This window comes from Malaclemys terrapin, chromosome 12, assembly GCF_027887155.1.
Source record: "Malaclemys terrapin pileata isolate rMalTer1 chromosome 12, rMalTer1.hap1, whole genome shotgun sequence".
NCBI lineage: Eukaryota > Metazoa > Chordata > Testudines > Emydidae > Malaclemys > Malaclemys terrapin.
Genome location: NC_071516.1, coordinates 20,651,271 through 20,676,467, shown reverse-complemented (window position 1 = coordinate 20,676,467; position 25,197 = coordinate 20,651,271). Strand labels below are relative to the sequence as shown.

The 25,197-nt window shown below is 48.6% G+C and overlaps 1 protein-coding gene across 1 annotated transcript; it reads left to right on the top strand.

Moving 5' to 3' along the window:
• KCNS1 (potassium voltage-gated channel modifier subfamily S member 1) lies at window positions 1-24,954 on the top strand. Its single transcript, XM_054045831.1, has 3 exons — window positions 1-283; window positions 6,770-7,762; window positions 23,790-24,954. Exons 2-3 carry the CDS (start codon window positions 6,797-6,799, stop codon window positions 24,240-24,242), a joined length of 1,419 nt encoding a protein of 472 aa, XP_053901806.1. The 5' UTR covers window positions 1-283; window positions 6,770-6,796; the 3' UTR covers window positions 24,243-24,954.
• The last annotated feature ends 243 nt before the right edge of the window (window positions 24,955-25,197 follow it).

Here is a 25,197-nt window from a genome sequence, read left to right as displayed (position 1 = left end):
AGGCTGGGCAGGTGCCTCGCGCTCACCCAGCGCAGCGCGCGCAGGAGCGGCCGGAGGGAGCCGGGAGCAGGCACCGCGCAGTCCGGGCGCTAGGAGAGCAGGAGCGAGGGCCGGAGCCGGAGCCCTCCCAGCTCCGCTTGCTGGGCGCGCGGGGCGGCCGGGCAGAAGCAGGGTCCCAGCATAGAGGCGCCAGGCTCTGCCTAGGCTCCCCGGAGAGGGCGCAGGGGCTGAGGGGCTGGTCCGGGAGGCGCACACGCACCGCTGCGGCTTGCTGGGCTATCAGGTAAGAGAGGGGCACACGGTGCCCAGCGCCTCGGGGCGGCTTTAGGGGCATCCCCTCCCCTCCCCTGTGCCAGGGACTCTCCGGTCTCTGCCTCCCCTCCCCTATGCCAGGGTCTCTGCCTCCCCTCCCTGGGTGGCACCTGCCCACCTCCTGTGCCAGGATCTCTGCCTCCCCTTCCTTGGATGGCACCCCCCACACACATACACCCACCCTGTGCCAAGGTCTCTGGCTCCCTGGGTGGCACCCCACACACAAACAGACACACCCTGTGCAGGGTCTCTGCCTCCCCTTCCTTGGGTGGCACCCCATTCCACCCCCTGCAGGGTCTCTGCCTCCCCTCCCCTGGGTTGTTCCCACACACGCGCACACCCCCTGCAGGGTCTCTGTCTCCCCTCCCCTGGTCAGCACCCCATGTGCCAGGACACTGGCCAGGGGCCCATTCCCCAGGCACAGGCGGGCATTAGTGGCAGCCTGTTTTTCCCTCCCCTCTTGCCCAGGAATTTCTGGCTCCCCTGGGCTGTGGCGCTTGAGTCACTCACATGCTTTCCATGCAGAGCCACAGGCTGAAGGAGGAGGGGGCTCCCATTGGCAATTTCTGGCACTTCTGCTTCCCACCTGGAGCAGGGGCTGAGAAGCAGGAGGGAGGTGGCTCTGGGCTGGGGAATCCTGCAGTTGATGCAGGGATTCCCGGGCAGCATCTGGTGTTTCCCATCCCCATTGCAGTGAGGCTGATGCGCATTTGCTGCCACAGCCATCTGGATGGGACGCTAGGGAGAGGGGAAACCTCTTTGAGCTGGGGAGGGAGCAGGGATGGGGATCCCCAGCCCTCGGCCCTGGGATTTTGCAGAAAACCTCGAGCTGCTCATCCCCATCTAATGCAGCAGTCTGAGCACCTCTGCCCTGGCCCCTTGAGGCACCTGGCTGAGCCATGGCATCAGCCTCTGGGAGACTGCTTTCTCCATTGGGGTCCAGAGAACCTCCCAGGGCCTGATCCCAAAGCCTATTCAAGTCAATGGAAGGCTACGCCCATTAAAATCAATGGGAATCTTTCCAGTGATTTCAGTGCAACAGGCCTCCAAAGAACAAAGCAGGTGCCCAGGAGGGCAAAGGTTGCAACAGGGACCCTGCCCCTCTCCCTTCCCAGGGGAGTGCCCATTAAAGGCAAACTGCAGCTGTCCAGGCCAGGCTCCCAATGGGCGTCCTTTGACAAACAGAAATCAGTCAGGGGAAGACGCGGGAGGACTCTGCAAAGGCACTTCGCATGTAATAAAATGACTGCTAAGAATTCCATGAGTGCTGCTGGACCCAAAGCACATTTCCCCCAAACAGCCCCTGAAGATCTGCTTCCTAGTCTTCACACACTAGAAAACCAGCTTAGATATTGCAGCCATGTGTTTTAATGCAATCAGCACTACCTCCCTCCCCGCACCAAGGGACACTTTACAGGTGACTTTCATACCTGGTGCATCATAATTCACGTACCATGTAAACATTTCTAGGATTTGTCTGCAGCAGTTTGTCAAAAATGCGTTCACAGAATTTGCAGGAGTGAGGATTTAGAAGTGACCTACAATGAAAGGAAGTGTGCCTTAAAACTAAAAAATACCAGCCTTACTAACTGCTTCTGTTGGGGAAATTTGCTTTTAATCTCAGTCAAAATGGGAAGTATCCATGCGTTGGACAAAGTTTTGAAAGCTGTTAATCTAAAACACTCTTTACCCGTCAACAGGGCCGGTGCAAGGAAGTTTCACACCCTAGGCGAAACTTCTACCTTGTGCCCCCCACAGCCCAGCGGCAGCTCCCTGCCCCCCCTCCGCCCTGAGGCGCCCCCCTGCCCCCCTGCGGCAGCTCCCCCCCCCCCCGGGAGCTGTGTGGCAGCTCACCTCTGCTCCGCCTCTTTCCCGAGCACGCAGCCCCCACTCATTCTCCTCCCCTCCCAGGCTTGCAGCACCAAACAGCTGATTGGAGCTGCAAGCCTGGGAGGCGGGAGAAGTGGAGCCACCACCGCGCGCTCGGGGAGGGGGTGTAGGAATGCTGTAAAAAAAAAAAATTGGGGGCACTGCTTTTTGGTGCCCCCAAATCTTGGCGCCCTAGGCAACCGCTTAGTTTGCCTAAATGGTAGCACTGGCCCTGCCTGTAAAGAAAAATACATATATGCATTTACTTCTGGGCTGAGATTCAAGTTTTAAGCTTCTCAGCAAGTGCATAATACATATTTCATTCTTCCCAATATTTTCAGAGAAAAAAAGGTCTTGGCCATTTTAGAATAAATGTATATACCTTCTATTTGAAAGTTTTATTTGGAAAAAGTGTGTTGTCCAAGGAAACTTAGCATGTTGTATGGATGCACTTATATATATATATATATACACACACTGCCTCAGACACCTGCTTCAGAAGGTGAATGTTTTCACAAGATTGTTTTTCATTTAAAAGCACAATGCATTTTTAGCATCCATATATATGAAACTTGTGTAATTCTGATGACTATCTCCTTAAAACATTTGAAATATATTATGTAAATTTAGCAAGAAGAGACCAGCATTATCCCAATGTATTTTTCCATTAAGGTATACATTTTTGAATAAATACTTTAAACTAATGGGGAAATTTTGCAAATTTACATATAATTCCAGACAGTCTCATTGGTATTCATTGTCCATTGTGCTGTAAAAAAGCCCTCCCAAAATCCAGGAGAAAACAAAAGCTTATTTCTCTAAGTGTAAAACGGCTCCATGTCTTAATACCTGATATTGGAGATAGTGCTAAGGTCTTGGCTCAGGGCTTTGGTTTTTTTTTTAAGTTGAACATTGTCACTAATGTGAATGTGCAAGAAAAAAAACAATGAAACCCCCCCCCCAGGGAGAGCCATCAAAATACAGTATTATTTATGTTGCATTTCTAGACAGCGGAGTTAAACGTGGGCAGAACTAATGTCACCCATTAGAAAACTAACATCAGAAGAGAGAAGCTGAGATAGTTCGTGACACACCCCCACCCCAATATTTTCAATGCAGGAATGAGGATTTTCCCTCTAATACAAAAGGCTTGCGACCTCCACAGGCCCATTTTTTCCAAGCTGGGAAATAGGCTGGCCCTGGCTAGCTGATGCTTTAAAGGGTGATGCACACATCTCCTCATATCTGAAGATATTACTACAAGAAGTTATCACATCTAAAAGGAATTCTAAGATGGAGCACAGCATTCAAATGCTTTTGACACCATCATTGACTGCAGATGCAAACCTCTGAGCCTGCACAAGTTGCCTGTTCCCCCGAGGGCCTGATCCAAAGCCCACTGAAGTCAATTGAAGTTTCCATTGTTTTCAGTGACCTCTGGCTCAGGTCCTCCGAGCTGCTGCTTCATGGGGCGTATGCAGATGCTCAGGCATGACGTCGGGATGTGTCTCTTCCCCACAGAAGCTTGAATTCACAAACATCCTTCTGGAAGGAACCTGGATTAATCATCACTTTGCCACAGATGGACTGTGAGGAAGTGTTCCATGGAGAAGATTATAGGTCATGGAAATTCCAGTTTCTCCCTTAAAAGTAACATACCCCCACTACCTCCCCATGTTAGTATTTTTTTAAGATGTTGATTCTGAAAGGACTTGAAAGGAAAGAGAGTGATGCAATTAAGCTCTGAGGCTTATCACAGACAATCACTTCCTCCAGACATAGTAAAATGCGAGGGCTTGTTTTATGCATTGATGAGCATGTTTCTTTAAGGAGCTGTGGTTCAGAGAGGCATGCCTTTGCTAGGCTGTTAGTCTCTCTCCCAGACCCTCCATTTCAAACCTGCCTCTGGTTTTTATTCCTATGGACTAGACATGGCCTGGAAAAGGGGAACTTCCAAAGTCCCTTTCAGCCTTTTTTGTGCCTGCATCTCTTAACGGTCACTCCGTTACCCACCTAAGATTAAAAGGATCCTTCTGTAGCAAAAGTTGCAGGCTCCCTGCTCAATTCCAGGCTCAGGCCATGTCTATACGTGCAGCGGCACAGCTGTATCAATGCAGCTGTGCTGCTGCAGCGCATCTGGTGAAGATACTCACTGATGGGAGAGAGCGCTTCCGTCGGCCTAATAAAACCATCTCCATGAATGTCAGAAGCTCTCCTACCAACATAGCACTGTGCTCACGAACACTTATGTCGGTATAATTTGTCACTTAGAGGGGTGGTTTATTCACACCCCTGAGCGATATAAGTTATGCCAACCTAAGCTGTAGCGTAAACCAGTGGTTCTCAAGCAGGGGTACACAGAGGTCTTCCAGGGGGTACATCAACTCATCTAGATATTTGCCTAGTTTTACCACAGGCTACATAAAAAGCACTGGCGAAGTCAGTACAAACTAAAATTTCATACAATGACTTGTTTATACTGCTCTGTATACACTGTACACTGAAATGTAAATACAATATTTATATTCCAATTGATTTATTTTATAATATATGGTAAAAAATGAGTCCACAATTGTTCAGTAACAGTGTGCTGTGTCACTTTTGTATATTTTAGGTCTGATTTTCTAAGCAAGTAGTTTTTGAGTGAGGAGAAACTTGGGGTTACGCAAGACAAATCAGACTCCTGAAAGGGGTACAGTAGTCTGGAAAGGTTGAGAACCACTGGTGTAGACATAGCCTTAGAAGTGAGAAACATAAGCGATCCCTCCCTGACTGACAAAACATTCTCACTGGATTTCAGAGACCTGTGGAAGCTACATCCAGCCTCTCCCAGCCTTAGTGTTTTGCCCAGTGACCTATGAACTCATTAGAAATCTAAAAATGTCGAGTTCTCAGTGTTATAAAAAGCACATGCCCTGGGGATGCAGTTGTGTAATGTGTGGTGAGTAAAGCTCGGCAATGTGGCTGAAGATGGAAGTTAATACGCAAGCTCTTCCCTGACAATTGCAAACTCTTTGCTCCTTCCCTGTTGAAAAATGGGCTCCACACTCAGAGGATTAATAATTAACGGATATTACTTGATCTCATTCAATCCATTTCACAGAGAGAAATCACAGGTTGGCAGCACTTACAGGAACCTCAAAGCATCAGCAGCTCCACTTTGAAGCCAGCAAGCTTTGGAATATTACATTGAGATCTTTTGAAAAGAAGTTCAGAGCAGGAAAAATACCTCATCAGCAATATCCCTCTACTATCGTCACTGTGAAGTGCTGTAAGGGAATCACTCTCTGATCAGAGTTCCAACCATTGTGCTGCACAGTAGGGTTCACTATTGTCACTATTACTGCCTGGTCTTTCACAGGATATATGGCCTGTGTGTGTGGTGTGTTTTGTTTTTGTGCAACTTGTGTGCTTGAGAAATTCACCGTGTGACTGTGATGCAGAAGAGCAAAGGGACTTTTTTAACACCAGACTGATCAAAACCATCAAGGGAAGACCCTGAGAAACTGTCCATGGAGAAATTTTAATCTCTGAAACTAAGCACCAGTCTAATGTCTGGCAAAGAGGCCAGCACTCCTGTCCATCCCATTCCATCCCACCAAAGGACTACTTTGAGATAGGGTAGTGTGCATCTTGCAATGCAAACCCGTGCATGTGAGCTTGAAAGAATTCTCGTGTTAAATTTTGTGTGCAAATTCTATTCGCCCTAGCAGGCTTTATGGGTGCAGATTCTGATACCTGCAGAATCTTTTAAAGATTCCAGAGGTGTTTGTACCAACAAAAGGCAGGTGCACAGTTTTGAGTTCACAAGCAGAAGCCAGGTAGCCATCCCTCTGAAAGTGTGTCCAGATGACTTTAATATCTTCACTTTCATAATTTCTGATTTTAGTGGCAAATTTTCCACCAAAAATTTCATTGAAATAGGCACATTCCCATGAAACATCCTGATTCTGATTTAACTTTATTTTCTGATGGACGATGACTTTTTTTTCCCAACCAGCTCTAATAAGAAAGTAAAGAGTTCTTAAGGCTGTAAGGCTCTCTGACTGGACAATTGATGAAATGGTGATGCTACAAGAGCTGACAGTATAAACTTTAATCTACGAAGAGGAAGAGGGTTTTTTTAGTCATACTGTTTAAAACTCTTTTCTTGGGGCGGGCGGGGGGGGTAGGGAAATAAACCATATATATCATCAATTGCTAATTATCACTTTGAACAGGGGAATCACCTCCATCCTTTCAGTTAAGGTGCTGGAGATCACAGTAAACTCCCTTATGTCTCAATAGCCCTCAACAAAACTGGAGGCTCACATTTTGAAGGTAAAAAAGAAAGGGGGGGGGGGAAGGGAGGAGGAACCTCTCCAGGAAGCAGGGCGGGGAATCTTTTCAGGCCTTCTGGGTAACGTCATGAAAACCCCTGCAATTTTAAGTCCTTTGCAGATCATCTTTAAAAACATGGGGAAATGAATCCATTGCCACCCAGGATGTATCTAGCCCATGACTTTTAGCTGAACTGCACTTTTTTTTTAAAGACCACTGCATAGAGACTGTACCTCTTTACTTCAACTGCACTGTGTATTATCTACAGGCTGAACCAGCAGCAGCTCCACTGATCATGGTCAACAAGACCATAAACTACTGGGATCCCGATTTTGAGGACGATGTCATCAACATTAACGTTGGGGGTCTGCGAAGAAGGCTCAGCTCCAGTGCTCTCTCTAAATTCCCCAACACCCGGCTGGGGCGTTTGCTGACCTGCGACTCGGAGGAGTCCATCCTGCAGCTCTGTGATGACTATGATGTGAGCGCCAGGGAGTTCTACTTTGATAGAAATCCAGGCTTCTTCCTATATGTGCTGCACTTCTACCAGACTGGGAAGCTGCATGTCATGGATGAGCTGTGCGTTTTCTCCTTCTGCCAGGAAATAGAGTACTGGGGTATCAACGAGTTCTTCCTGGACTCCTGCTGCAGCTACCGCTACCATGAGCGTAAGCTGGAGAGCCGGCACTACAACTGGGACGAGGAGAGCGAGGTCAGCAGCGTGGACACATCCCCCGACGAGATCTCTGACTTCAACCATGACCTGCTCCGCTACAGCACCCTGTGCTGCGGCAACTTGCGTAAGCGCCTCTGGCTCACCATGGAGAACCCAGGCTACTCCATCCCCAGCAAACTCTTCAGCTTTGTGTCCATCAGCGTGGTGCTCGTTTCCATAGCCACCATGTGCATCCACAGCATGCCCGAGTACCAGGTACTGGATGAGGATGACAACGTGCTAGACGACCCTGTCCTGCACAATCTGGAGTATTTCTGTATCGCCTGGTTCACCTTTGAAGTGTCCTCCCGCCTGCTGCTGGCACCCAACCTGAAGAAGTTCTTCAAGCACCCGCTGAACCTGATTGACATTGTCTCAGTGCTGCCTTTTTACATCACCCTCTTGGTGGATGTGACTCTGGGCAGTGACTCAGAGCTGGGGAACCTGGGCAAGGTGGTGCAGGTGTTCCGGCTCATGAGGATATTCCGGGTGCTGAAGCTGGCTCGGCATTCAACTGGACTGAGGTCGCTAGGGGCCACCTTGAAGGTAAAATGCTGCTCCTTATCTATCACTGTGGTGTTTAGGTGTGAAAGATGTTTGGTATTTCAATAAGATGTAGCTGGTAGAGGTATCTACAGTACTTCCACTGGGGTCCCAGCTCATAGAATCTGGAAGGTTCCTTAGGGTAATGTCACAAACCTTGCAGTATACTAGAAAAATCTGGCATGCTAGGCACTGTGTGCTCCCCTTAGAATGCCTGTAGTACCTTACATCCACATATATGGCTCCCAAAGGCACACAGGGATTCACATATGGATTTGTAGATGTGCTTCAAGGAAAGCTAATGGCCATGTGGTACTCCACCATACAGTACCAGAGTGGTCAGAAAGCACAGGTGTAATAGAGCCAGTGGTGTGAATAGTTCCTGCGTTCATCTGGCCTGTGTGTGTTTTACAAGCTGCACAGGGGCCAAGCTAGTCAGAAGCCACTTAATGTTCTAATAATACGGCACGCACCATGGAGCTCAGCTGTGGACCTACTCCCCAAACCCAGCTTCTTCAGCTTCATTCTACTTCTGTCTCCAGCATGGCTGAGGGGGGGGCCTTCCTAGGAGCATGCTGCCAGCTCGCCTGAGGCCAACGCTCAAGCATTGGTGCCCCTCCTTCCAGGGGATGAGGAGATCCTGGGCCAGCTCAGCTCAGTTGCTTGCAATGCTCTAGTGGTCTGAGTGACTGGCTGAGATGGGCATTGCTTGGAGTGGCAAGCAGGTGCCAAGAGAATGCCAAAAGACTGAAGGTGCATCCAGTATAACAGGGCCTGGGACACAACAATAGGCCCAGATCAAGGCAGAAAACGTAGCTTTTTGACAAAGAGCAGGACTGAATTCTGGGCACTTTCCCTTCTACACAGTCTGTAGTCTCTCAGGCTGCAATTCTGAGAGCTGAGCTGGAGAACACTAGCACCCTGTCCTGAGCAGGCCAGCAGGACACAGGTCCAGACTGGGAGATGCCTGAGACACTTGATCTCTTTGAGGGGACCAGGATTCAGACACAGCAGAAGAGACAGCGGTTAAGCAAGTCTGGCAGGAAGAGGAGGAGTCTACAGACTAGGGGCCCTCTACAGCAGGTATGCAGCTCTTTACTGTGAACTGATGGGGGCTGGGGAAGAGTTTTCGGAGGTCATTACAAACCCTGCGATTAGTGTCCGTATAAGGACCCTCATGAGGCCAAAATCTCCAACCCGAACCCAGTCTCCACTCGCCTCCTGGCCATACCAGTTTCCCCCATGCCATTCTCCATTCACCACCACATAAATAGCAGCTGCTGAGCTCTCCAGCCCAGTCAATTCAATCCTGCTGTAATTCCTCAAGGTCCGCTCCCCACTTGCCTGGCTCCCAAGCATTACTGCAATAGAAACAATCAATCATAATAATAGCAATCATCTATAGTCTAAACAGTAGAGACTCTTACTGTAAAAAAAATTCCATATTGGGCACTGTGGCCAAAACCTTTCCTTTGAATCCCGTCAGTCCACATGCCAGACAGAGGCACCTAAGTACCAGGCAGCTGTTCTCTTTACCTGCAGACACACTTCATTGTCTTTCTGGTTACTGTTCAGAGAAACAGTCCTACTCCCCTTTTGCCATCTAAACTACCACATCCCAGGAGAGTTGGGGGAATAACTATACTGCCCACCCCACCTACTGTTGGACAGCAAATACATCTTTAGAAAGCTAATGGAGATACCAATTATTCTTAGCCTGTATATTTCTCCCGTTCTTGGCAGCTATGTCCAAAAAAAGTCATAAAGCAAAAATCCGTAAAGATTCCTTGCTATCAAAGAGTGAGGCTATACATATTTGCTTCCACTCCCACAGAAACACACATCCTGCTGATCTTCCTATTTCCTCGTCCATGTGACTAGTTCACCAGTGCAAATTTATCAGACTTCTCCCCCCCCCCCCTTGTTTTCTCTCATTCCCTCTTGATGGGCCCTCTGCAAAGAGTTGTTTTCAAATGCCTGGTCTCCATTGTTAGTCATACAAAATGACCATCCCATGCACCCCATATTATGTTCCTAATTTAATCCTTATTTTCTATTGTATGCCCTTTATCGTCTCTAGCCAAGGAGACAGTACCTTCCAAGAAGGTATTAGAATTCAAATCTGAACTGAAATTGTCACTTGGCATGTCTGTATGGCATACAATAGGGCCCTGGCTCATGAGTCGGACTCATAGACCCCCCTGCATACAAATAATAAATCCTGGAATTCCTAGGGATAGATGGGATATCACTGTGGCTTTTAACTCTTTTCATTTCTTATTTTTCAGTATTGTGGCCACTCCAGCACTGCATACGCCCCAAAACTGGCTTGGGGTCAGGAGGACTGGATTGACTGGTGGAATGGCTGCGAAACCTGAGAAACTGGGAAGACTAATTCTTGGACATGCACAGAGACAAAAATAGTTAGTGCCAGGGTCCCAGGGACCTATATTATGATTCCCATATGTGGTTCTGCAGTATGTGGTTGAGAGGCCCCCTACACAGACCAGTACAGTTGAAAAGTAGTGTGATTTAAAATCACAAACATGTTATAAAGGCCTGAAACACAACACATGTCTTAAGGCCCATGTTTTCAAGTGGTTTGTAAGATTTCTGTTTCTAAAGTAATAGTTGTTCTTGTTACATAAGTAGATAAAACAATTCCATTTCATTCTGAAAACCTGTCTCAAAAGTGAGCATTTAGCTGAGGAATCTGGCAAAGGATGGCTATAAACATAATGTAAAATTGTTACTTTCTTGGTTGCAGAATTCCAATAAAGCTGTACATGTGGGAAAGGCTCCCTGAACTCTTTCCGTGTTGCAGCTAAGTGTGAATGACAGCGCAACAGAGTGGGGACTGACAGGCTGATTGTATGTTATGCAGGGGTGAAGCCTAGGGAACTAGGATTTTCCTGGGCTTTGACTCAGCCTGAACTACCAATTGGCTGAAGGATGCTGAGCAAAGTCTCTCTTGAGCTACTTTGGGAGAAATTGAAATCTCACTGAAAACACCAAACCGCTGCGTCAGATTTAAGTTTCTTTTTGCTGGGCATGTAAATTACAAAGTATTGTTAACATTATCTTCCTCCCTTCTGCAAGAGCATACAGCATCAGAGGAACGAAAGCCCATTGATAGAAGAGGGAAGTAGGGAGTTGGTATCTTTGGCAAGTGGACTGATTAGCATTAGTGCCACAGAGACATGAGCAGGGAGATTTCTGCTGTTTATTGTCAAGAAACTCTGGATGTTCATCAAATCACCCGGGGCCTGATCCAAAGCCCATTAAAGTAATGACCCTTCCCATTGCCTTCTGTGGTCTTTGGATCCAGCTCTTGGTTCCGACAAAGCCTCTCCAGGGGACAAAGGTCCACGTGAAAGAGGATCTGCTACAAGCCAGACCCAGCCACACTGCGCCCCTACCTCATTGTCTGCTCCTAGCTATTGTACTTTATTCTGTCCCTCCAGCCTTTTATTTTTATTGACTCTTTCTGAACAATTGGCCCTGGCACTCCATGCTGCTAAGAGGCTGCCTGTGTGAAACTGACTTCCAGAAGATGCTGCCAGTAAGGCAGCGAACAGAGAACCTCTCTGCTCTAATTAGTCTGTCAGGCTTGAAAGGCCAATTTGTGATATTGGATGCAGCTATCATGCTTCTCAGATACAGGTGAGGTGCCTAACTCTCATTGAAGGTCGGTGGGAGTGCCTAACTTGGGTGCTTTTGTAAATCCCAGCAGGCATCTATCTGTATCTTTAGATCCTAAATATCCTGGGCAAGTACAAAGGGTTAGATTTACAACAGTGTCACAGGAAGCCTACGCCAGGAAGTGCATCCAAGTCTCCTGAGTCTCAGTCCAGTGCTTGATCCAGGAGAACATCCTTCCTCCCCTTAATTCTCACTTGTGCCTGGGCAGGGACCGTGATTCCAGAGTCTTATACCACATGGGCACAACAGAATATGCCAAGGAGTGACTTCCAGTCTTCACACTGCAGTCCCTTTTGTTTATTCATTTGTATCATGACCCTAATGTCCTAAGATGGAAGCTGACCTTGATTTGATTTTCCTTTATAGCATTAGAGAAAATATCTTGTGCGCTCCTTTGAAAAAGCCCTACCCTGACTAGCGTAAAGCCCAGTTACGGGCAAACCTCTCTGGCTTTAGGGCTCCGATTTCATCAGAGCCAGTTAGCTTAGCTCCAGTAGTTGCATAGTAGGGAGGCTTCTAAAGCAGCTGGTATTGGGGGTGATTATAGTAATTTCTTCCAAACTGACAGTCTCTCCTGCAGTCACTTACTAGAAGCAGCCGTGTTCTTATGGAGTTACCAATGAGCAATGCATTTTGAAAACCAATGACTGTGCACAGGCAGCAGCCAATTTCCAAACATGACAATCTCAGATTCCTCCAGCCCCCGTGTTCTAGTCTGGCTGCGATTTGTAAAACCGAAATGTCTGAGTTACAGAATCACATGACTTCTACTTTTCTTGCCCTCCAGTAACTCCCAGTGGCTAAACAGATACGCTTTAAAAATGTATAAACAATTTTTCTCTCTATTGCTGCCAGGCTAGGGCTGTTGGAGGTGCTGCTATGTTCCAGCCTGGAGCAAGTGTTTTATAGCCAGTTGGTAAGTCCCTGAAAATCAGGGGCTGTATTGCACACTCTGACCGAGCTTTCCCCACAGGATGTCACTTTGGCATCCACAGCTGCAGGGGATGGTAGAGGAAGATTAGATTGTTCCTCCTTGGAATTATTGGCAGGAGCAGAGCAGTTTCTGATAGCAATCTAAGCAAAGCCTTGTTTGCATCCTGCTGTGGAATCAGCCTCCTTAGTCTCTTGTCTGGACCATGGAAGTTCTGGACACCTGAACATCCACATTCTAACTTCCTTCCTCCAGCGGGTGAAAAGCAAGTTGGCAGGTGCCACATCACTGCACACAAAAAAAATCTAAGTACAGTCACCATTTACAATCAGAAAGCTACTGAACTGCATCAGGAACCCTCCCACGTGCGGCATTGGACACTCTGACTAGCATCAGGTAAGTATACCTCTTAACTCAGCTAATTCTTAGTCACTTAATGTTTAGCTCTACATTGGTTGGTTTTCCTTTTTCACAGTCTGCACTGATTCATGCCTGTTTTGTCCATCTCTGTGGGTATGTCTTCACTGCAGAGTTAGCTCAGGCTCTTACCCAGGTGTTGCCCATAACCATCCTCCCGTACACACACACACCTTTCACCTGAGTTTGATGGTGCTTTCAACCTTAGGCAAGCTGACCTGGCTGGGGGTTTGGGTTACAGCCCAGGTTCCACTTTCAGGCTGGTAACCTACCCACTTTGCACCAAGAACATAGGCTGACTCATGTGAGTGCTGATAATCCTCCAGTGCCTACCCACACTTCCCCAGTGGGCCCAGAAAGTCAGACAAGTTCTCCCACTATTCACTGGGAAAGGATCAGAGCAGCTCAGCTTAGTACAGCACAAAGAATCATGGGATATGTCCCCAAATGTCCTAGCAACACACGATTGGGGGGTGGAACAGTTACAGTACAGACACAGTAACTCAGGTAGGGCTTTGCAGTGTGGCTGCTCACACCAGGCCCAGGCTAACTTGGGTGCTCAGACCCAGTTGCCAATCACCTAAGTGAACTCTGCTGTGAAGACACCCTTAGTTTTAGCCTCACATTTTGAACACATGTGGTGTTATGAGCAGCACTTTCTCCATAGGCAGTTTGACTTCTACACTGAGGGCAGGGGGCAGCTCCAGTCAGGCCAATGAGGCCACATATGAGGAGGCAAATTCCATGCCTGCCCAAGGCTTATAGTTAGGAGGTGGGGGGAAATGCTCCCCCACTCCTCCAAACTATGCCCATGACCTTATCTATAAAATGAACACACACAAAAATACTGTGTGATGCAGTTAGGACTGCTGCACTCAGAACAAGCCCCTGGGCTTTGTCATCTGGCTATCCACCTGCACACACATCCCCGTACTGGCCCACATTGGAAAACATGTCCCTTTTAGCAGTTGGGTGAATTTATATAAGGTAAGAAAACAAGTGAAGTTGCTTCCTTTTTTCTGAGTTATCCTTGCTATACTGACTGGCTTAGCTCCTTCTCTCAGGGCTAGAAGACAGAGTGGTTCCCAGCTGCCCTGCGTGCACAACTCCCAAGGTGAAATCTTGCCCATGCTGAAGTTTATGACAAAACTCTTGTCAACTTTAATGGGGGCAGGATTTCTTCCCTCAGTTTCATTTGGTTTTGGAGGTCTTCACTTACTATCCTTTCTGCTTCCAGAATGTCTTCCCTTTCTGACCTGAGCCTTCTGAGTTGTAGTTGTTTTTACACAATCCCAGCAGATGGACAAACCACTTCAGAAGCCATAATTGGCTCAAACACCAAGCAAAGAAAATCCAGTCCAATGGAGGGTCAACCATCTCTGATTAATCCTCCTTCAGTCCCCCTCCTGGGCTCTTTGGCATTTCCATCCTATAGGAAATTCCAATATTTTAACATTTGTTTTTGTCCCAAATCAATCTGACTTTCCAATCCTGAAATGTTTTGTGAAATGGAAAATTCTGAAAGATTCAGGAATGTCAATGTTTTGGTGTTGTCTTGATTTGACATTAATCTGTGTCCTTCTGAGCTGTCATGGTACCTCATGGGAGTTGTAGGTGGGGTAACTTGTCCCCATTGTCCTCTATAGGCCAAGCTACCTGTCTGGACTACATCTCCCATGATATACTGTGGTCAGGTGTAACTCATGATGTCCTGCAGTGGTCCAGCCAGGGGTGGGAGGAGATGACAGTGCACCATGGGAGATGTAGTCCAACCTTGGCCCACTGAGGAGAATGGGCGGCATGAGGCACTGCAGTAGCTCAAGTACATGTCGATCAATGTGGAATTGACCAAACATTTCAATTTGGTTTGACCAACTAAAATGTATCGATTCAGGTCAACCTGATGCACAACAAAATTCTTCATTTTGATTGTTGCAGTGGAAAGTTGAAATTTTTGGCCAGACAGACATCCCACGGAACATTTCAGTTTTGTGCAAAAAGCAGCTTCTGTTTAACAAACCAAAACATTCAAAAATGTTGACAGAAATATCCTGATCAGCTCTTGCCGCCACTGACCCATCCGCCCATTTGGTCACCCTCCCAGCCCCTCCTATCACTCATCATTAGGGCCCTACCAAATTCACAGTCATGAAATGTGTCACGGACCGTGAAATTTGGTTCCCCTCTCTGTGAAATCTGGTCTTTTGTGTGCTTTTGCCCTATATCAGCGGTTCTCAAACTTTAGCATCCCGAGGACCCCCATTTTGATTTAAAAATTTGCCACGGACCTCCAAACCCCCTGCTCAGCCCCAGGCCCTGGCTCCACTCCACCCCTTCTCCCAAGGCTCCACCCCACCCCTCCTCTTCCCTGCCTCTTTACACCCCCACCCCTGAGTATACCCTGTCCCCCCTCTCCCAGTGCCTCCTGCACACCTGGGAACAGCTGTTCTGGGGTGTGCAGGAGGGAGTGGGAGGAGTTGATCAGTGGGGCCGATGGCCCCAGATATGATACCGCCCGTTCCTCCCCCTCTCTCCCAGCGCTTCCTGCTGCTGCTGATGGCGGCTCTACCTTCAGAGCTGGGCTCCTGGCCAGCAGCCGTCACTCTCCAGCTGCTCAGCTCTGAAGGCAGTGCTGCCGCCAGCAGCAGTGCAGAAGTGAGGGTAGCAGTACCACAACCCCCCCTATAATAACCTTGCGACCGTGCCACAACTCCTTTTTGGGTCAGGACCCCTACTAGTACAACACTGTGAAATTTCAAATTTTTAAATAGCTGAAATCGTGAAATTTATGATTTTTAAAATCCTATGACACTGAAATTGACCAAAATGGACCATGAATTTGGTAGGGCCCTACCCATCATCATTGATCCCTCTTCCTTCAATCACACACTGGCAATCTCTTGCTAACCTAACCTAGGTGTTCAGGCAAGTGAAAGCTGCTGAATGCTATCACTACAGATGGTACAGAGGTTGACTTGGTCAGCTCAACTGGGAAGTTACTGTTGTCAGTTTTTCTCCGTGTCTAAGCTGCTGGGTGTCTTGCTTCTCTGTGCTCCAGATCACAAGGAAATACATTTTAAAACTCAGTTGTGTAAAAGCCATTTCCTCCTGCGCTTACCCTCTAAGGACTGAGGTTAGGGTCCTGGGATTCTGCAGCAGCTGATGATAAAGTACAGCATCGCAGGCAGTTAGGTACAAGTGAGAAACACAACACCCTGTGGGCCTGAACACTGGTCTTAACAGATCAAAAGCCTTCCTCAGCATGAAAACGACAGGGGAAGTCTCACACTTCCACAATCCCCAGCTGGTGTTTCTGCACTGTTGTCTTATCATTGATTTTTCTGATTTAAAAAGTCAGAGCATAAAAGGATCCGTTTGAATGAGCAGTTCTGTTGTGCACCCGTGATACTGACGCACACATGAGCGATGCCATCACCTCCAACGATCTGGAGTGATGAAATGGCATGGATTCCTCAGCACTGCATGGAAACCCCTGCAGAAGTCACACTTCTTTTCCTGTGCCAGAGGCAGAAACAGGGGGAATGGCTGTTGTCTTGCTGGTGGCGGTTCATCCAGTCCTTTACAGTTCTGCGTTAGTTCGGAATCCGATGCACTCTCTTCTCAGTGAGAACAGTAAGAGCTGGCAACGCCTCTTCTTTGGTTTGGAGACCTGAGCAAGGCAGAGCCAGTGTCTTTCTTCTCCATCTTCTTTGAATACGGGGCTTGTGTGGGGCAAAGGCCTTAAAACACCTCCCCAGCGCTCAACTCAGGCTGATGAGTGGGAAAGGAGGGGAATTTCTTCTGTTTTAACTACTATCTAGTGCTTTACTGGGGGGAGGGAGGGGGAGGGTAAACTTCACAGGACAAGGAGCGTCCTGTGAGAGTCTCCCATTAGGAGTGATTCTGTTCTTGTGCTTAAGGCATCGAAGACAGAGTCAAGGAGGGGGGCTGGAACAATTTGTATTGTGGGGGTGCTGGGAGCCATTGAACCAAACTGTAAACCCTGCATATAATGGAAACCACTTCAAGCCACCCCTAGTTCCAGCACCTATGAAGTCAAGTGGCCGTTTAGCTTACTGCCAGGGACATCTGGACAGACTAAGATTCTCTGGCTTGTTTCTGGCTGGTTTCAGGCCCCGGAACAGCTTGGAGATGACGTTGGTCCATGTGATGGATGGTCTCATTTGAGTGATGGATGGGAGACAGTTTCCATACTGATAATGCCAGGTCTTTTGAGACCATTGATCGCTAGCCGACGTTGAGCTGTCTGAGTGGTGGATGCTGCTGTGGCTGTGAGTGCTGCTCTATGGATAAACCAACTCTGGGGCTGTCAGGTCAGCACCTTTCACTGACACAAAATCAACATAGGAAAGAACAGTACTGAATAAGACTGAGGGGGAGTGACTCCCCAGCCTGCGAGGTGCTTGGAGAGTTGGAGACTCTTTGCAGCGGGGGAGCAGGAAGAGAAGAAAAGCAAATGGAGATTAATCTCGTTTTGTTTAATATCATTCTGCTGAAAGGTGTTAATAGAGAGGTGGGCAAACTCCCGCGGGACCGTTCTGCCAGGCCCCTGAGCTCCTGGCCTGGGAGGCTAGCCCCCGGCCCCTCCCCCGCAGCCTCAGCTCGCTGCACCGCCGGCGCAACACTCTGGGCAGCGGGGCTGCAAGCTCCTGGGGTAGCGTAGCACCTGACCTGGTGCTCTGTGCTGTGCGGTGCATGGCTGGGTCCTGTCTTGGTGCAGCTGTGCCGCCAGCCACCGGTGCTCCAGGCAGTGTGGTAAGGGGACAGGGAACGGTGGAGGAGGGTTGGGTAGAGGAGTTCGGGGGGTGGTCATGGGCCGGGGGTGTGGATGGGGTGAGGGGTCAGAGGGCGGGGAACAGGGGGGTTGAATGGGGGCAGGGATTCCAGGGGTGGTCAGGGAGAAGGGGTGGTTGGATAGGGCAGGGGTTGGGGGGCAGTCAGGAAGGAGAGGGGGGGTTGGATGGGGTGGCAGGGGGTAGTTAGGGGCTGGGGTCCGGGGGTGGTCAGGGGACAGACAGCAGGGGGGTGGATGGGGCAGGGCCCTCTCTTCCACTTAGAGCTGATTATCAGTGATTTCAGCTGTAGTGGTCACTTAAAACAAAAGACTATCTATGGAGCCTAATCAACTCTGTCTTTAAACAGTGGAGAGGGGCAGGTCAAAATAGTACTTGTGACTCAGGCAGACCATCAAGCAAAACACCTGTCCCCACCCTCTCTCTTGATGTCCTCAATCAGCACAGGCTAAGTGCAGTTCTACTGTCCTTTACTCCTACAATAAGAAGAACAACGTTTCACTCCCCCCTCCCCCCGCATTCAAGTGATATGTAACCCAACCCCAGCCAAAATCTATCACTTGGGCAACACAACTCTGTTTGCTGGATACCTAGGTAGATTAGGTGTGACTGTAAATACAATGACAGGTTTCAGAGTAGCAGCCATGTTAGTCTGTATCCGCAAAAAGAACAGGAGTACTTGTGGCACCTTGGAGACTAACAAATTTATTAGAGCATAAGCTTTCGTGGGCTACTGAAGAAGTGGGCAGTAGTCCACGAAAGCTTATGCTCTAATAAATGTGTTAGTCTCTAAGGTGCCACAAGTACTCCTGTTCTTTTTGTAAATACAATCTGGTCCTGAATCTTTTTCCCCCCCCCCCACCTCCCCAGCTCATCACTAGCTGTCAGGGAGAGTTCATTTAGACTTTGCTTACAAATCATCATTTGGCCGACATCACCGTAATGAATGCACTGACATAGTCATAAAAACAACAGCTGTATCAGGAAGCTAGTCTATGTTCATACTTTTCAAATCTATTATACTTTTTCAGATAGACGTATTTTATCATACTTTAAAAGCATATAAAGTGTATGTATTAATGTTTCAATTTCAATTCAAATTTCCAATTACTAAATTAGCAACACTGCAGGTAACTAATTCACAAAACCGGAGGGGGTGTTGGGGAAATTCAGGGGGGGTGTAGGGAAATCCCTGGTTGCAAAGCTTGAATAGGGCTAAGGCCATGCCTACATTACAGGTGCTGCAGCAGCACATGTACGGCACTGTAGCACCATAGTGTAGACGCTTCCTGAAGCAACAAAGGGGTTTTCCCATTGCTGTAGGTAATCCACCTCTGCAAGCAGCAGTATCTAGGTAGTCGGAAGAATTCTTCCATCGACCTAGCTATGTCTATATGGGGGGGTTAGATCACCATAGCAACAACTCTGGTGTGAATTTTTCACACCCCGGAGCATCATAGCTATGTCAGCTAACTTAACTGTAGACCAAGCATAGGCCATGTGGTCTGAGGGATTGCCCTAGGACTGGTTGCACATGCAAGGGCTCAGGGATTGATGGGGGGTGGCGGAGAGGGGGGTGTGTGTGTGTGTGTGTGTGTGTGTGTGTGTGTGTGTGTGTGTGTGTGTGTGTGTGTGTGTGTGTGTGTGTGAGAGAGAGAGAGAGAGAGCGAGCAAAGAAAGCAATGTTTCCAGTGTTTAATTACCCTCATTCTTAATAATTTGCACTTTATTTCCAAGCTGAGTTTGCCTATCTTCAACTTCCAGCCGTTGGATCATGTTATACCTTTGCTAGACTGAAGAACACATTATCAAATATTTGTTCCCTTGTGGGTACTTACAGATTGTCATCAAGTCACCCCTTGACCTCTTTGTTAAGCTAAATAGATTGAGCTCCTTGAGTTTATCACTATAAAGCAGATTTTCTAATCCTTTAATCATTCTCGTGGCTCTTCTCTGAACCCTCTCCAATTTTTCAACTTTCTGTTTGAATTGTGGACATCAGAACTGGACACAATATTCACAAAGCCAAATACCAAGGCAAAATTACCCGGGTTATCCTATTTACCTTTTAAAAATCTTGGCACACCATTAGCTTTCTTCCAGCTTTCTGGAACTTCCCCAGTATTCCAAGATTTATTGAAAATCAACATTAATGGTCCAGTGAACTCTTCAGCCATCTTATTTAAAACTGTGGGATGTAAGTTATCTGGGTCTGTTGATTTACAAAGGGTTAACTTTAGGAGGATGTTAAACAGCAGCTACTGAGTAGAATGGAAGGAGTTGTCATATGATATAACTACATCATTTGCCCCCCCCATACAAAAATATTTAGTGAACACTTCTGCCTTTTCTGCATTATTAGTGATAATTCCCTCATTTCCATCTAGTAATGGATCAATACCAGTGTTAGGATTCTTTTTGTTCCTAATATACTTGGGAAAAAAAATCATTGTCCTTAACTCTGCTGGCCATAGAGTTCTCCTGGCTAGGAAAGTGCTTTATTTCTGTTCAGTGAAACCTGTTTCCAATCGACATAAGCTAAACCACTCTTAGGCCTGGTCCACACTAACCCCCCACTTCGGGCTAAGGTACGCAAATTCAGCTACGTTAATAACATAGCTGAATTTGAAGTACCTTAGTCCGAACTTACCGCGGGTCCAGACGCAGCAGGGAGGCTCCCCCGTCGATGCCGCATACTCCTCTCACCGAGCTGGAGTACCGGCGTCGACGGCGAGCACTTCCGGGATCGATCCCAGAACATCGATTGCCTGCCGCCGGACTCTCCGGTAAGTGTAGACGTACCCTCAGTTTCAATTCACACCTTAAGTGATACCAGCGTGACTTCCTTGTGTAAACAAGCCATGTAGAAAACATCCCATCTCTAAAGATTTCCATCTTTCCTTCCTGCCTTGATCTACCATGACTCAGGAAAGGACTCCAGATCAGTGCAAGATAACTATCCCTGGGGGCTGGTAAGTGACAACAGATGACATGCTTCTGTCAAAAGCAGCCAGCCCATGTTTAAGAAAGGAGGTTGTTAAAGAGAAGAAGCTGTCACTCTGCCTGTCACCTCCCCTTGGGATCATACAGCAAACATTGCCATGGGAATAGAAATAAATCTCCACCAAAAGCATGAGCTTATTCGAAAAGTTTGAAGATGTTACCAGCCTCGGTGTGTTCATCAGTTCAGTCAGTACAGCTCTCATTAGCCATTTCTCCAACACCCGGTAGGATGGGGTGTTTCTAAAGCAAACAGCCCTTCCCTTGCTAGGGGCAGTCCCCCTCACTCCTATTCCTGCCCAAGAACACAAAGCTTCCTCTCCTGCCAACGCCACAAGAAAATTATTTCAGTGGGGGGGAAACTTCCCATTAGAAGATAGCCAGAGTCCTGCCAAGATAAAAGGAGAATGTGTCCAAGTGTAATCAGAGGACACCATATTAGCAGGGGTGGTGGGGGAAGCCCCTCTATTTAGAAGCTTTGCTGGGAAGAGTATTTTCCCCTCCTCCCCACACTGTAAATTGTTTTTTGTTTGCTCCCCAAAGGCTGAGGAGTAGAAGCTGAAAGTAAAGTAATGATTGCTATAAAATGGTTAGAGCAGAGTATTGATTCAGGAGGCTGCCTCCCATTAGCTCCAGCAGGTGTAAATTACATACACATCCAGAGATTTTATTTCCTGTAACCCCTTCTCTGCTGCATTGACCTCTGGATTCTTGTGCCTTGATTAGTTCCTCCTGTAGCAGCCTCCCCGCACTACCCTCTAGCTCCATGTTGTGTAGGAGGAGATCTGTATCTCTGAGCTGTCTGCACTGCTCTGTGTTTTGCCTTCCATATGCTGTCACTATGCCGCTGTCCCTCCCGATTTGTCACTGAGTCCCTGCCTATAAATAGCAGGCTGCCCGATTGCTCTCGTTCAGCCCACGTGACTGTGCATTCCTCCCCTCTGATGAATCGCACTTGCTCTTCCCCACCTGACATGTGACAGCGCGACATGCAGCGGTGACATTGACGGATTGACACACAACAGACCTGTTGGCATGACAGCAGCTCAGAGTGGTTGGTGCATGTGCAAGGCTCCCTGCCCACTGCAGCCTGTCTTGAGGCTTGAACACGGCAGTTGCCGAGCAGAAGAGTCCTTGTCCTCGGCTCCTCTGTGCCCGAATGTGGCAGCAGTGCCAGGAGCCCTGCCAAACCGTGCTGATGAAACCAAACCCTCAGCCTGGGGAATTAACAGGGCTCCAGCCTTGAACCTTGACCACCCCTTGTGCTTCCCACAGCAGAGACAGTGACCCCAGGCCACAGTGGACCTGGGTCTGACTGGAAGTTGTCAGCTTCCAGCCATCCCTCACTTAAAACTCCAGTGGAGCGGTGGATCCTCATCACCTCTAAAAATCCAGCCACGTACATTGAAGTGCCTACAGCTGCATGTGGGAGCATAAGTTTAGACCCCCGGGTTTGAAAATGCTGGTCAGTGTTATCTGTGCTAAAGAAGTGAAGCCTACAGCATTTAAACCTCCTGTGGCCTTCATTCGCAGCCTACGTCCTACCTCTAAGCCTCAGGGGAGTCTGGAAGCACTGATAGTCTTGGCAGTGGTATGGGGTGCACTGTAGGGCTGGACTGAGTGGGTCAGGGGGCAGAACTGAGCTGCTGGTCATGGAAAAGAGGCTCTGGGGCTATTCTGATCTCTGCCTGTGCCCTGCCTGCCTTCACCCCCACAGTTGCACCTGCGCCTCTTTCACCCTCCATCCTCTTTCCAAGCCCATCACAGCTGCCCGGCCATCTGCAGTTCCTGCTTACACTGCGAGTTGCAGTGTTGGATCTTTGGAACAGCAGCAGTGAGCAGATGTTTGTGGGGCTCTAGAGAGCACCAAAGTCACAGAGTCTCCAGCACCGCCCAGTAATCTAGTGTAATGCAGGGGGCTTGCATCAGTTCTAAACTCAGACACGACTTCCCTCCCCCTGGCCCTCCTGGCTTGGGAGTTCTGTGAAGGCAGAATGCTCTGCTCCCAAGGACGGAGAGCGCCTTGCATTGCTCCCCAGCTCCCCAGGAAACTAACTGTCTCTAACTTTCTTCTGCCAGAAGGATGGAGCCATCCCTCATGGGGCCTGGTGGTATGGAGGGCTCCCAGACATGCGTCCCACAAAATGGCTGTGACAAATGATGAGAGAAAACCACACACACCTTGCCTGGCTCATGCCCTTCCCTTGAGCTGTATGGCTGCCGGCAGGGCCTTGCTCATTGCCTGGGATCTGGCTCCATGGAGGTGCTTCCTTCCTATTATGAATGCAGGCTTACAAGTGGTGAAAGGGAAGAGAATGACAGATATTGATTTGCTACTGGGAAATCAATTGTGTCCCTGACTTACGCTACAGACCCCAGACAGGTTCACATCTCAGCTGCATACAAACCAGAGTCTAGTCTAAAGCATCAGTGGACACTCGGGCCATTTGGACTCCAGTAGCTCCGTGCAGAAATTCCATGAGCACTAGGCAGGGGAGTCACTGGTCCCTCCCTGGTTCATTCCTCCTTCACAGTAACCCCACTGGAAATGGCCTGGGCATTGCTGGTTGATCCTGCAATAGGCAGGAATGGGAATTAGCAGCGCAGCTTGAGTCAGACCCAGAGAGGTGCCCCAGCGAGGCCTGGATTTCAGGGAGCCTCATTTGCCCATATATGTAGATCAAACTGGTGCCAGCTCTTGGACAGATGGCAAGTGAACACTCTACTCAGCAGCTGGCTCAAGAATGCCAATTGCAAACAATTAGAATAGCAACGAAGTTCCCCCACCCAACAAGTGCAGAATTCTGTCTCCAGCTTGGCTTCCCACATTCCCAAAGAAATGCCTTTTCCCCATATGGTGGGAACCTGAAATCCTCTACCTTAGAATCCTCTAAGGTACCACACACCAGGGTGAAGGGAGAGAGACTGCTAGTTCTAATTCAATGGAATAGATTCCTGCCTTCCCGTGTGACACCAAGGCAAAGAGCAAAGTTCCAGGGAATGAACATGAGACACGAGGCAGGAGAGCCAGTCGGAATATTAGGGAGCGAGAGGGAGGGATGTCGGAAGCAAGCCTGGTTTGTATTCATGCTCATTAGGTCTTGTTTTCTGGCCCCATAGACAGTGTCAGGGCCTCTGCTGACTCTCCCTTTGCTTTGCCTTTCAGCACAGCTACAGAGAGGTGGGCATCCTGCTGCTCTACCTGGCGGTGGGAGTCTCTGTGTTCTCCGGAGTGGCCTACACAGCGGAAAAGGAAGAGGACGTTGGTTTTGACACAATCCCTGCCTGCTGGTGGTGGGGGACAGTCAGCATGACGACTGTGGGCTACGGCGACGTGGTGCCGGTGACCGTGGCCGGCAAGCTGGCAGCTTCGGGGTGCATTCTGGGCGGGATCCTGGTGGTGGCTCTGCCCATCACCATCATCTTCAACAAGTTCTCCCACTTCTACCGCAGGCAGAAGGCCCTCGAGGCTGCCGTGCGGAACAGCGACAAGGAGCCCAAGGACTCTGAGAATTGTCCCAGCCAGAACCATGACTCAGAGGCTCTGGGTGAAGCCTTCCAGGAGGGAGGCAGAGAGGATTTCCATGACCTGACCAGAGACACCCTTCCGGCTCACTGACCTTACTGAGGCTAGAGAGTACGGCTCCTCTCTGGCACCTTCTGTCCTGGAGACACATGGCAGCAAGGATCTGGTTTGTATGGAACTGTCCCTTCTCCCCTCTCACTGGACGTGAACAGGAGTGGAGACTGCAGATGCTGCTCATGTGGTGAATTGTCCTTCTGCCAGGATGATGAAGCTACCAGAACTAGAACAAGAGTGACTTTGTGGTACCCAAACTCTCCTAACATCCATCTGGCCTCCTTTAGCACTCCGCACAATGTTGGACTTCATCCTCTGCCGAGCCAGGGCCATTCAGAGCCAAGGGCTCAAAGCAGTATGCCCATCAGGTGCCAGCTGTTTGTCATCTTGAGTGGGGCAGCACACAGCAGCTGTATCCATTTGGGCACTTCTTGAATTACCGTATTTACTGTATTAATGGCAATGCTGTCAGTGCCCCCCAAATGACCTATAAGCAGGTGCTGGGAAATTTGGAATTAAACATAATGGACTTAGAAAAGGAAACCCACGGAAGAAACAGGGAGACCTCAATGTATCCAACTAGCTTCCAGGAACGGCTCCCAGAGTCCTTGGTTAGCTAAGGGCAATCATCCTGCAGCCTAACGTTCTGTTGCTGTCCATCATAATGTTAATGCCCAACCCCTAGTCCCCTTCCCCGCCCTCCCCTAGAGAAGAAGTGAAATCCAAATGGCAATAGTGTTCACAACAGAGAAAATTGCCGGGGGGGGGGGGGGGGGTTGGAATTCAAGACCTCACAATGTCTTCTCTGCAGCACTGGAGTGTGATGCGTAAGCCCACCTCAGAACTGGCTGGTTCCCTTGTGGGTATGCAGCCAGGGCTGATATAAAGGCTGGGTCCCATCCTCTTTACAGCTTCAGTCTTGGGAAGAACCTAAGCTGGTCATATTCTTTCAGTGAATAAAGCGGAAAAATAAGGGCGATAAAGTTAATGGGGC